Raw genomic sequence first — 13,229 nt, 5'->3', positions numbered from 1 at the left:
TTCCCAGAGGATGTCACATAATGTTCAGCACTGTTGAAGGGAAGCTTTTCACCAGGTTCTGCAAAGGAGCCATGTGTCCTGATGTTCGCAACTCTGTAGACTGGTTCCACACCTCAGATCATGGGAGCCAGATTTCAACCATCAGTACTGAAATCCTGGGTATATTTAAAAGCAGTAGAGGAGCCCGCTGCAAACTTGATGGAATGTGCCTTTTCCAAAAGTGCATCCAGAAATCTTCCAGTAACCGAGGAACCGCAGGCCCTCCAGAGCTGTGTATCTTCTGTAGCTGAGGTCACTGTCATAGCAAATAACCTTAAAGGTTTTGTGATTCCCGTTGTCATTCTGTGTTGTTCACCTCAAGTCCATTTCTGTAAAGGCAGGGAAGCAAGGACAAAGAATGGATATCTTGTCCAGGACTGTGGCTTTTGTAATCAGTCAGCATTCCTGTTGTCCAAGATCCATTACTTCCCAATATTTCCTACATTGATTCAGGGCTGCTGTTACCCAAGTTTAAGGAGAAACAGTAGAATCACTATTGATTGTTAAACCTGGTTTCTAAACTGAGTGGGAGATCCAGACTTTTCATTTTGAACTTTTTTAAAGAAACTTTACTAAAGCATAATTGACATGCAATAACCTATAGATATTTAAAGATTTCCAGACACACAAGCTTGTAAAACCATCATAATCATATTGAATATATCTATGACTTACCTTGTGCTCTTTTATAACCTCACCTTGTCTTCCTGGGCCTCCAGGAATCCAATGATTTACTATTTTCTTTTTGTGTAGATTTTATTTACAGTTTATTTTTAGAGAGAGGGGAAGGAAGGGGAAAAGAGAGGGAGAAAAACATCCATGTGCAAGAGAAACATTGATCGGTTGCCTCTTGCACACCCCCAACTGGGGACCTGGCCCACAACCCAGGCCCAGGCACGTGCCCTTACAGGGAATCAAAGTGGTGACCTTTTTGGTACACAGGCCACCACTCAATCTACTGAACTACAACAGGCAGGGCGATTTACTTTCTTTAACAAATAATTAGTTTGCACTGTTTAGAATTTTAAATGAATCATAAAGTGTTTACTCTTCTGATATTTTTTATACTGCATAATTATTTTGAGATTCATAAATGTTGCTTATGTGAAGTCACTCTTTTTATTGTTTAATATTCTTCCCTATAGAGATGCCACTATTTGTTTATCCATTCTTCTGTTAAAATGGGCAGTTGGGTTGTTTCCAGTTTAGTCTTACAAGAAACAAAATTGGACGTAGGTCTATAATTCATTATAGGAATGTGTTTTTTCTTGTGCAAATGCTTCAAAGGATGTAAATGTTTTCATATTTAAGAAACTGTCAAACTTGTCTAAATTGGTTGTACCCATTATGTTCCCACATATCTATGTAGTAATATTAGTCTTAATTAATAATAGTAATGTCATACATTTTCTTGTAGACTGTATCCCTGACTCAGGAAAAATTGGATATTTCTTCTTTGAAATTACTATTTTCACTGTATTCCACATCTCACCCTTTCCCACATTCTCTATTTATTCATCCTCCTCTTCATCCATTAGATCCTCAAAGGCATTCCTTTGCACTATATCTCCATGACCTTTGTGTTCCAAAAATATCATTATAATATTTGGCCTTGTCTGTCCTACATCCGACTGCAGAGGCAGCTGAAGCCATCACATGAGTGGATTGGCTTCACTGCTATGTTGTGGCCTCTTCCCTCTAGTTATCCATCTGGCTGCGCAGCCAGCCTGTCTGCGTTCAGCCTCAACTCAGATCCTGAGTCTATTCCAAATGCTCCCCTATCTCCTCAATCCAATGTCAATCCTTGATGTGTCAAACACACCTGGAGTTCACCATGAGTAACAGAATTTCACCATCTTGCCACCTCCAACATCCCCAATTTTAGTGAATAGACTTACCATCCAAATAAGTTTGAAATCTAGATTAAGCCTTTGGCCATCATACTCCACACAGTGCCAGAAATTGTGACTACGTGACATAAGTCCACCCTAATGTCTAAGTGTCTCTCATGGGTCCTAATGTTATTAGTATTTTGTATTCAATACCAAGTTGCCATACACCTTTTATCTTTTGTGTCTGCATGCAATGATGATCACTGATTGGGTGGTTGATTATTTTATGAGCTGTTGAAACGTTTGGATCCTACTTCTCATGCTATTTCTGCATTTATTAGCAAGAAATACTATACAAAGAGTTTTCCACAATGTTCTATATGGTTACTGCAAAATACGGTGTGTAGAGAAAAGGGAGGATAGAACCTGATACCTTCACTCTAGTTAGCAATTTTCAGAGTAATTATTTGGGTTGCTGACATCATCCTCAAACAATGACAAAATGTTTATCTCAGGGATAAAGCTGCTTTGCTCACAGGCTTCAATCACAGTGGCCACAGTCATTGTAGGAAAAAAACATTTGGTAAGAGGCTCTTAAGATAAGTTTTAAGATTTTAAAATGAATTGTATCTGTCTTAGTCCATTCAGCCTGCTATAAGCAAATATCCTAGACTGGGTAGCTTCTATGTAACAGAAATTTACTTCTCACAGTTCTGGAGGCTCAATGTCCAGGATCAAGTTGTCGGGAGATTTGTATCTGGTGAGAGCCCTCTTCCAGGTTCACTGACAACCTGACAGCCTCCTTCCCCTTGTGCCCTCACCTGGAAGAAGGGGCAAGGGGACTTTTGAGGGTCTCTAATAAGGACACACCACACGCCACTGCAGGGGGCCAGATGGGATCGGTGCCCAAGGATGGGGCTCAAACAAGCAGGAAGAGAGCCCAGAGAGAGAGAGAGGACCCCTAGAAGGGCATTAAGAGTTGGAGGAGTACACACAACTGGGAGATGTAGGTACCTCCCCTTTGAGAATACCCTAAGGCCTTCCCTCCCTGGACTTCCCGGGGCTTAGCTCCTAGAAGAGGCGGAGCACACCTCGCTTAATTGGATGCAGGAAAAAACTACATTACCCAGAAGGTTTTGCTCCGCGGGTCTACCGCATGGAGAGCCTGACAAATATTATTAACGGAAGGGGCGTGACCGCCCCCCCCCTTTGGCAGGGACGGGACTTCCGATACGGCCAGCTGGGTGTCCGAAAATTTCGTGGCGGGTCTATGGGATCGGGCGCCTTTAGGACAGCCAGACGGCTGCGCCCGCGCCTTCGTGGGACCCGGGGGACGTTTGGCTGAGCTCGCGGGGCCCTGGAGCCCTCGCAAGGCCTGATGGCGTCAGCGCAGGTGAGTGGTCCGGACCCCAGGCCCCTCAACCTCTTGGGATGGCAGGGTCCGGTGACTCCTTGCCTTGTCCTGGCTGTGGTGTCTTGGAGCCCCGGGATTGAGTCACTCTCAGCTCTGGGTCCCATCCAAGGGCTACTTGGGGTAGAGTCCCGTTTCTGCCCCCAACAGGATGCCAAATGGAAGTGTCACGCGGGCGTCAGGAACTCTCCGGACCTGAAGCCCTGTTCGACTGGAGGTGTGGTGGGAGGAGCTCGGGCCGAGGAGACCTCCTCGTGGGTCCTGGGTCCGGCTGTGCCCCTAAGGGAGGCTGTGACCTTGAACAACCCCCTTGCTCCTCTGAGCTTGTTTTCTCGGTTGTAAAATAGTAGGGATACTGACGGTTTCTCGTCCGGATTGAGGGAACTAGAAAGGACACGTGGGTAATGTGTGCCCAGTGTCCAGCGCGGACCCGTGCTTCCTCGGAGATGCCTCCCGCGCCGGCAGCCCCTACGAACTAGGCTGCGTAGGGGAGAGGTAGGAGTAGCGTCTTGGAACTGCAGCTACGCAAGGGCAGAAAAGGTGACAGGCAGCCAGAAGGGCAAGTTCACCTTTTGGCTTACAGCGCATGGAACTGACTTCCCACTGACGCAGTGAATCCGTTTTCCTGTTCAGGACATTCAGCTGGGTTTGAAAAGGGATCCCATTGAAATGCTCAGAAATGTTAATGTGCAGGAGTGTGATGTTCCTTTGGACACAAATGCACAAGAGGCCCCAGGTAACTGGCAGACACCCCGAGTGTCCCCGTCGGAGTCAGATCACTGTCAGGACCTGTCTTATTGGTTAATTTCCTGTCCCTAGGCTCCCTCTCTCACTTTAAGTCAGCCTCACTCCAGCATGCCTTCCAGAAAGAGGTCTTCCACGTTGCTCCACCTAAAGTGGACTGTGATCTCTTCAGTCTCTTCTACCTTCTTTTCTTTGGTATTTTTAGGACCCTCTGAGGTTGTCTTAGTCATTTCTTTAGCTCCATTAGGTCCTGTTTCCAGGCCAGGAGGGTGAGCTCCTGTTGCTGCTCTATGCCAAGACTAGAACAGCCTGGGCTTGTAAAAGGTACTGGGTAAACGGTTGAATGAATGAATGGGTCTCCCCCTCAAGGGCTCCCATCACTCTTATAATCAATACAAACTGACCACTGTGGCCTGCAGGGCTCTTTGGAATGTGCCCGTGACCACCTCCACTCTTCTTCCCTTGCTCAGTACACTCACCCAGGCGGCCTTGAACTTGCCAGACCTCTGCCCATTTGGCAGTCTTTGCCCTTGCACTCTTTCTCTGGCACCCAGTCCCCAGGTCTCTGCACCCTTCCTGTGTCACCTCTTAGGATAGTCTTTTCCTGGCTGTTTTAGTTCTAGCTAAGGTACCCCGGCCCTGACCTGGCCCCAGCTGTCATTTTTTGTCAGATGTTTAAAACCCACCTCTGCTCCTTAATAGTGAGTTTGAGGGTGGCTTTCTAGAGCTGCCTGAGCCCCAGGCCACTGACTGTGACATGAGGGTGATGATGGCATTTACCTCATGGGCCGTGGGAAGATTAGTAAAAGTCACAAAACACACTGAACACTAACCTGCGCAGGTCCCCCATTGTTTGCCGTGTGAACGCTTCCTCTTTAGTTCTCAGAACTGCCTGGTGTGGTGGGTACGATACTGCACTGATGGGAAATTGAGGCTTAGAGAAGTGATGTGATGCCCTCCCACATTCAGAGTCAGTAGTCTGATTCAGTCCTGGGAGTCAGGCTCCAGAGACTGGGGCAATCTCTACCCCAGCAGGTGAAGTTCTCAGCCTGGGGAAGGTGGGCAGCAAGGACCCCAGAGGCTTAGCTGCTGCTGTTTCCATTGTTGAAATTATCATCACGTTCATTTTCACCAGAACGCTCACCATCTGCTACACAGTCCTCATGGGAACGGCATCGTATGTGTCATCTGCAGTGGGTTCCCCAGGGCAGGCTTTTCTCTCAGCCACAGCTGCATTAGGTCCAAAGGCCCCCTCCTCCCCTCCTTCGTACCCAGCAGAGCTCAGCCCTCAGAAGGCCTTGGTGATCCAGGCCTGGGTCTCTCTGTACCTTCGCCAGTGACTGAGTGATAGGCTCTGATCTCACCTGACAACCCCAAGGCACATGATGCTACTGTATTTGACTTTCCAGGCACCAGTGACCTTCAAGGATGTGTCTGTGACTTTTACCCGGGAGGAGTGGGAGTTGCTGGACCCAGCTCAGAGGACCCTGTACCAGGAGGTGATGCTGGAGACTTGCAGGATCCTGGTGTCCTTGGGTGAGTGCTCACCTCTCATTCCTGTGGGGCACCCCAGCGTTGATTTCTGGCTGGTCAAGAAGGTCACAGAAGCCACCTTCTCTTTTCCCGATAGTCCCTGCAGTTTCCTGATCCCTCTTCTTCCTGCCTGGTCTGCCTGTGTCTGCAGCAGGGATTGCTGGGGTGAAACAAAGTCCTTCTGGACCTTCACCCTCACCCCAGTGTCCAGCACGCTCAGACCTGTCTGAGGTCTGTATCTCAGATTCCACAGGAAGGAAACTGACTGGCCCCACCTGGTTGGGTCAAGTGTCCCCAGAGACCCAGCCACTCAGCAGATGATTTAGAAGGTGTGTGGGAGTGTCATGGGTGGACACCCTGAGAAAGCTGGTCCTTTCACCTTCTCTGTCCCGCATGCTGGTTGTTGTCAAGAGATAATCTCATCGGTGCTGAGTCTTTTTGACCCTTAATTGTAACTACTCTTCTCAGTGGAGTGAGCAGCCTCCAGCTCAGAGCTCTGAGCGTCTGCACGAGCTCGCTGGGACTTGGTGGCGCTGTTTTGATTTCATTGCTGTGTTTTGATGGCTAGGAGTTTGTAACCAGAGGGTCATAAGCTGTCATGGGCGCTTGTAGAAAAGCATCTGAGGGAAGTGAGTCAGAGACTAAGAGCTCACTGGCAGGGGCAGCAGGGGAGGGGATGCCAAGTGGAGGAACCAACATGACAAAAGGCCCTGAGGTGGGAGTGAGCTCAGCTGGCAGAGCCAGGGGACATCTGCGTCACCTTTTGTCCTGCCCCCTCCCTGAGGTCAGTGCCAGGCACACGGTACATGTCAGTGACTGTGGCTGAGACCTGTGTGAATGGGCTTCTTCACAGAACCCTCTCACCTCTGCTGAGATGCACTAGGCGGCACCTAATGGAATGGTGTAAAGGTTCTCTCTGCTCCTTTCCCTGGACCGACCCCTGCTGTGTCCGCGCAGGGATGTTGGAGGCCATGGCTATGACTGAGGCAGCAGGCTCCTGGCTCAGCCCTCTCCTCCCACACAGGGTTCCCAGCCTTCTCTTTAGAATGCAGACCCAGCCCAGGTCCCCTGCGTACTCTGTTCATTGACTGACTTCCACAAACAGCTTTTATTCCTCTCTGGGCACCTGAGCCCCGGTGGGGTTGCACAGACACTGATGCCTTGGCCTCACTCCAAGAGATTGGGTTTCTTTCAGTTGAGACTGGAATCATGCCTCCCTAGGTGTTTCGGAAGAACCAGGGGCTTAGGTGAATTGGATGGGCTCGCCTTCCCAGTGTCCCCTGGCTGTGTGGGAAAATGGTGTGCACCTGAACCATGTAGGCTTTGGCTAGTAAAGTTCAAGGGCAGTGCTGTTGCGAGGACAGATGGCATCACCCTTCACAGCAACTGCAGCCCAAGAGTGGGGTTTGTCCCCGTGGTGTCCAGGTCATACTTCGGTTTCTTCTTTACTTTGGGAGCAGCTCCTTATCCTGTCATGAAGTCCCAGATATGCTGGAGGGGTGCTTTCCTCCTTCTCCGCAGAACACCCGTGTCTGGTTTCTTTCTCCATCCACAGGGCATCCGGTTCCCAGGCCAGAGCTGGTCCACCTGCTGCAGCATGGGCAACAGCTGTGGACGGTAAAGAGAGGCCCCCCACGGGGCACCTGTCCAGGTAGGAGCCAACAGGCTAGATCACGGCAGCCTTCAGAACACCACTGCCTCTGAACTCCTGTGTGAAACTCTCTGTGACCTCCTGGGGCTTCTGGTTGTTTCTCTCACATCAAGGTACGGTGTGCCTCAGCAGGTCAGCTGTGAGCCACACCATTATGGAGACCCAGGTGCCTTCCAATGTCACTGTGTAGCTTTGAGGTTACTTCGTTGTACTGCAGCTAGTAGAGGGGATACGGGGCAGGGTGGGCAGTCACACCTGAAGTGCACACGTGCTGCACTTGCACACGTCCCGTTGACAAGATCTGGGCATCTGGTCACACTGGTCGCTCAGGACTGGGGAGTGCAGGCAGCAGTGTGTTCTGGGAGCAGAGCCAGCAGCTGGGTCCGTATCGGCTCAGCCTACCCTCAGAAAACTAGTGGTCACGGTTCCTGAGTAATTGGGTGGGTGGAGGTTGTAGTGAGATGTCAGTACAGAGCCTGGCCTGTATAAGGGGGACAAAGTTATCTCTTAGTGGAGCCATGTTTACATTAGTCATGAGTGGTAGGGATTCTGCACATTTCTTTCTGGACCCAGAGGAAAAGGGGCCTTTCTTCCCCCTGCAAGTACGATCTACACCACACGTTCTCTGTGTCACACTCTCTCCCGCCTTCTCCATCCATTCATCCATCGTCCTGTAGACACTTAGAATCGGCCTCTTGCCCTGTATCTTTCTGTCCCATTTTCCCCAAGAAACAGCAAAGTGACATTTGATCCACATCCATGCTCTGAATGTAGCTGGAGTCAGCCACTGTGAGCCATGATGTGTCTTCTCTGGTGGCCCTCAGGCTGCTCAGCCAGCCTGTGAGTGTCTGTGGCCAGCCCCACACCCAGCCCTCCATTCCAGGCGCTACCCCCAACCTTCCCTTAAGTGTCTGAGGCTCATCCTGCCTTAGAAGACACTTACAAGAATGCCCACTCCTCCCTACCCGCAGTTCAGAGAAGGTCCTGCCATCCAAACAGGTAAGACAGGAAGCCCCTCATATCTCTGTCTCCATCGAACCCAGCAGCCACCCCTCCCCACTCTGGCCCATTGGACATTATCTGTGTCTCCTAAACTTGTCACCTTCACCACCTTCACCCATCACCTGTCACCTGGATGATGCCAGACCCCTCAGCAGGTCTCCATCTACTCTTCCTTCTGCACCAGCCCCTGCAGCCACTCAGCCACACTCCAAATACTCACTACTTCCTCTGTCACTGGGGTCTTAGCACATTATCAACGTCATGTTAAAAGTAAAGGTGATGTGCTTCTGCTTCCTGTTCCTCAATCCCCAAATGCTCATCGGTGTCTGCCTCACACCTGTGCCTTCCCTTCTCGTCCTCTGTGGACGACGGCTTACCTGCAGTCATGGCTGGTGAGCCCACGCCGCACCTTTGCCTTCTTGGGAACTTGTTTTTCACTTGTCCTTGTCTGTTTTCATCCTCTCTGCTCAACACATGACATGCTCAGGGTGTCTTCACTTGGGGAAAAAGAAGACAAACACAAATGCTTTTAGGTCTATGAAAGCCTCAACTAACGTGGACTCTACTTATAAAGCCAAGTTCCTGGAAGGAGGTATCTCATTTCTAGGAAAGACACACATACTTGACTGCACACCTATTATTTAAACTCTCCTTATGTCATTGTTTTTATGTGGGAAGTGTACAGTGATGTGCACAAATCTGAAGGGTTCAGCTTCAGTTTTTACATATGTATAAACTGCAATGTCCTCTGCCCCAGTCAACATTCAGATACTTCCAGAACCGCGGCAGGTTCCTGGTACCCCAGCCTTGTCAGGAGTTCCTCCTGCGGTGATCTCCACTGTCCCTGTGGATTGATTTCATTCTTTTTCTTTTTTCATTTGTGTGTGTGCACACATACGCCTGTGCCTCGAACAACAGAAATTTATCTTCTCACAGTTCATGGAGCTGGGAGTCCAAGATCAAGGTGTTGGCAGGGTTGGTTTCTACTGAGGCCCCTGTCCTCGGCTTATAGATCAGGATGATTGTTCTTGCTGATGGCCCTACTGTCATCCTCACTGCCCACAGCAACAGTGAGAGGGGCATGCAGGGCGGGGCAGAAGGCTCACGGCTGTGAGTACGCAAAGTGCTGTTTATTCTTGTACTATTAGTTATTAATTATTGTATTTTCCATATGAACAACTCTAAACCTACTTTAGTCCCACCCTGAATTAGTCAGGGTTTTCCAGTGAATCAGAACCAACAGGATGTGTGTATTTTATTTATTTTAAAGAGTGGGCTCTTGCGATTGTGAGGGAGAAGCAATTTCAAAGTCTCGCAAGGCAGAAGGGTGGGTGCTGCAGATTGGAGTCTGGAGGTGAATTCCTTCCCTCCCTGGGGGGCTCAGTCATAAGGCCTTTAACTGGTTGGCAAGCCAGGGATTGGGAAGGGCTTTTGGAAGTGAGGCCACATAATTATGAAGGATTGTCTGCTTTTCTCAAAAGTCTGCTGATTTAAAGGTTTATCACACTCAAAAACTACCTCACAGCAATATCTAGACTGGTGTCTGACCAAACAGCTCAGCGTGACACCCTGGTCAAGTTGCCATGTAAAATTAACTATCACAAAGAACAAGGATGATGATGACCAATTTAGTGAGCACTCATGTCAAGAACCACTTTTCTCCTTTAACCATCACGGCAGCCTGGGAAACAGTCTTCTCATCAGTCTCTCAGATGAGGAAAGTATGACTTACAGACGAAAGACATCCATCCAGGATCAGCTCTCTGGACAGAGGTGGGGCTTGAGGGTAACCAGGCATTGTGGCCCCAGAGCCTCACTCTTAAACCAGCACACTGATTGCCTCACAGAGCAGAAACCTGTCTCATACTATTGGGCCTGCATGTCCCTCTGTCCCCTCTCCTGAAATCACCCCTTGCTGTCGGCTTCACCAGGTATCTGGCGCCCTTTTCCTCACTCATGGGTGAATCTCCCCATTTCAACCCAGTGTCCCTCCCTCTTCCGGGCAACTCTGACTTCTCCATCAGGACCCAGCTCAGGGACACCACCTCTGGGAAGGTGACCTCTTTTTCTTCCCAGTCTTGTTAGGTGCCACTTGCAGATAGAGCACTAAGAGATGTCAACCTCAATTCCTGGGGCACATTCCTCCCCCACCCCTGACAGTGTTATCAAAACTGCCCTCCCCTACCCTGGACTGTGAGGAGGGGTCTCCACGCCAGGTCCCGTGTCCCCTGGTCCAGCCTGCTGTCCAGATTTTCCCTTTAATGGTGTCAAGGGTAGAAGGATCGTAACACCAGAGGTGGCATTATTGTCCTCACTTGCCCCCTGAGGTGTTGCCTATATTTCTTCTAAATTGCATCACTAAAAGTCCCCCTTTGTGCCCTGGATTTTCTATAGGTGATGGAGCAAAACTTCAGACCAGAGAGCCAAGTACCACTCAGCCAGTTTTGTATGAGGGAGGCTTGCTCCAGGGAAGCCATACTCCGGGATCATCAAGGGACTCCAGATTAGAGCAAGCCAGGGAAAGGGAAGGGCTTTTGGAAGTGAGGCCAGAGACAGACACCCACGAGGAGACCCATCCTGGGAAAAGGAGCCTTGAAGATAACAGTTTGGGGACAGATGACAGTCTGCACTCTAGTATGTTACTGGAGACAGTCTCCCGGGGAGATGTTCTCCTGGACCCACAAGGATCAGGGAAAGGCCTTAGGATCCAGCGGGGGAGGAACCTCTACAAATGCAAACAGTGTGGGAAAGGTTTCAGCAGGAAATGGTACCTTGCTCGCCACCAGCGGGTTCACACAGGGATGAAGCCCTATGAGTGCAACGCATGTGGGAAAACCTTCAGTCAGAGCTCCACCCTCATCCGGCACTACCTCATCCACACGGGGGAGAAGCCCTACACATGCCCGGAGTGTGGGAAAGCCTTTAAGCGCAGGTCCTACCTGGTGCAGCACCACCCAATCCATACTGGGGAGAAGCCCTATGAGTGTGCCCAGTGTGGGAAGGCCTTCAGCCACCGCTCCACCTTCATTCGGCACAAAAGGACCCACAGCAGGGAAAGGCCCTTTGCGTGCAAGGACTGCGAGAAGGCGTTCAGCAACAGAGAGCACCTTACCCAGCACTATGCTGTGCATACCGGGGCCAAGCGGTTTGAGTGTGCCGTGTGTGGGAAGGCCTTCCGCTGCCGCTCAGAGCTCCTGCAGCACCGGCGCGTGCACACAGGGGAGCGGCCATATGTCTGCGCACAGTGCGGGAAGGCGTTCCACCGCAGCACATACCTGCTGCAGCACTCCATCATCCACACAGGGGAGAAGCCTTATAAGTGCGGCCTGTGCGGGAAGGCCTTCAAGCGCAGGTCCCACCTTCTGCAGCACCAGCGGGTCCACACCTGAGGTAAGCCCTGCCAGTGCCTCACCCACTGCTCCTTCCTGGTCTTTTAAGGGGATCCACGTGGGAGGAAAATCTCCTTCAGTGCAGAGAATGTTGGAGGGGGATTTTTGTCAGCTCCAAAATGCACAAGAAGTCACCTTGGCAAGAAGCCCTGTGAACGCAGTGCCTGTACCTTGAGCTGAAGGTCAGCCCTCCCTCATCATGGTGGGAGAGAAAGGAGAGAAAGCGGTCACCAGTGGGTCCGCCTCTGTCGGCATCAGAGAACTTACTGGGGAGAGAGGCTGGATATAACTACGAAGGACAGTCTTAAGCCAAAAGGAAAAACCTTACTTGTTATCTGAGAATTCATAGCAAAGAAGAGCTACATAACTGTCATCATAGTGAGCAAACTTTCTGGGACAGGTCACTTTGACAGAGAGATCTGACCGACCACTGGGGAGGAGAAGGTAGAGGCCACGGGAGGAGGTTGGCTGAGGTAGTGGTAAACAGACTAGGGTGGGATGGGCTGAGAAGCTGAATGCCCCCCTGTGAAAATAGAATAAAAGGAAGGCAGAGATTGGCTCTCTTCCTCCAAGATGCCTGGATGATGAAGATGCCCGGATTATAGTGCTGCAGCTGCCTGCAGATGGTATTTCGGACAGTCGAAGGAACTTGGCACAGCCTAGAATCAGGCTGGCCTGGCAGAGGGTGGCAAGTTTATTCTTTGGGTATTCTAGAGGGGCAGGCTCCAAGGCAAAAGCCTACCATTTTTCCAAAATTGTGTAGTTTTTCTATCGTGTTTTAATTTGTAAACTAATCCTATCAAAATAAGGTAATTAAGAACAGGGAATAACAGAACTCAGGAGTTAAAAGAGTTTAGCCTTAATTGATAGGCTTAAGACACTAATGCATATGGAAAGCTGTTATTCCAAAATTGTGTAGCTTTGGAATAAAGACTCCTTTCCTTTATCATGAAAACTTTGCCTCTGGAATTTTGCCTAGAGGGTGGTGGCAGGCAGCAGTAACAGCATTGGTGACTCTGGTGGGACCCTACATGCCTGTGGTGGTCAACCCCAAAGTGGGACTATGGGGTTTCCCCGTCACTGGGAGTTCGTTCCTCTGCATGCCTGCTCAAGGTGCCAGCTGCCTAAACACATCTGGCAGGTGGAAAGGAAACAGGTCTGGGAAGGGGCTGTGAAACGAAGTCTGGGTGAAGACTGCTTTGGGGGAGCCATTGTGTGGGGACCACAGTTGGTGACACTGGTTGGTAAATATTTGCTTGTGAGTACTCTTTGGAATAATGCAGTCATGGATACCAGTTTTGTTTATACATTCTCAGGTATTTTGTATTTTTCTAGTTACAACTTTTGGCCTGTACATTTGGGCCAACAAGGGCAGTTCTGTGCTGGCTCCTACAGGGAGCCCGCTGGGTAGGATTTTGGCAGACTGGAGCATGTACCGTCATTATCCGATGTCCAAGGAGGTATCGATTTTTATTGTAATACTGTGTGAGAGAAACATCGACTGCCTTTCACATGTCCACAACTAGGGACCTAGCCTACAACCCAGGCATGTGCCCTGACTAGGAATCAAACCAGTGACCTTTTGGTTTGCAGGATGATGGATGCCCAACCCACTGAGCCACACCATT

The 13,229-nt window shown here is 49.9% G+C and overlaps 1 protein-coding gene across 1 annotated transcript; it reads left to right on the top strand.

Annotated features, from left to right (window-relative positions):
- Window positions 1-3,109: 3,109 nt before the first annotated feature.
- Window positions 3,110-12,556, top strand: LOC112313491 (zinc finger protein 550). Its single transcript, XM_024570044.4, has 4 exons — window positions 3,110-3,264; window positions 5,436-5,562; window positions 7,115-7,210; window positions 10,607-12,556. The coding sequence occupies exons 1-4, from the start codon at window positions 3,250-3,252 to the stop codon at window positions 11,599-11,601; spliced, it is 1,233 nt and encodes a 410-aa protein (XP_024425812.1). The 5' UTR covers window positions 3,110-3,249; the 3' UTR covers window positions 11,602-12,556.
- Window positions 12,557-13,229: the final 673 nt, after the last annotated feature.

The sequence above is a fragment of the Desmodus rotundus genome, chromosome 12, assembly GCF_022682495.2.
Source record: "Desmodus rotundus isolate HL8 chromosome 12, HLdesRot8A.1, whole genome shotgun sequence".
Lineage (NCBI taxonomy): Eukaryota > Metazoa > Chordata > Mammalia > Chiroptera > Phyllostomidae > Desmodus > Desmodus rotundus.
Note: the sequence above shows the minus strand (reverse complement) of the source record. Positions and strands in the feature narration are given on the sequence as shown.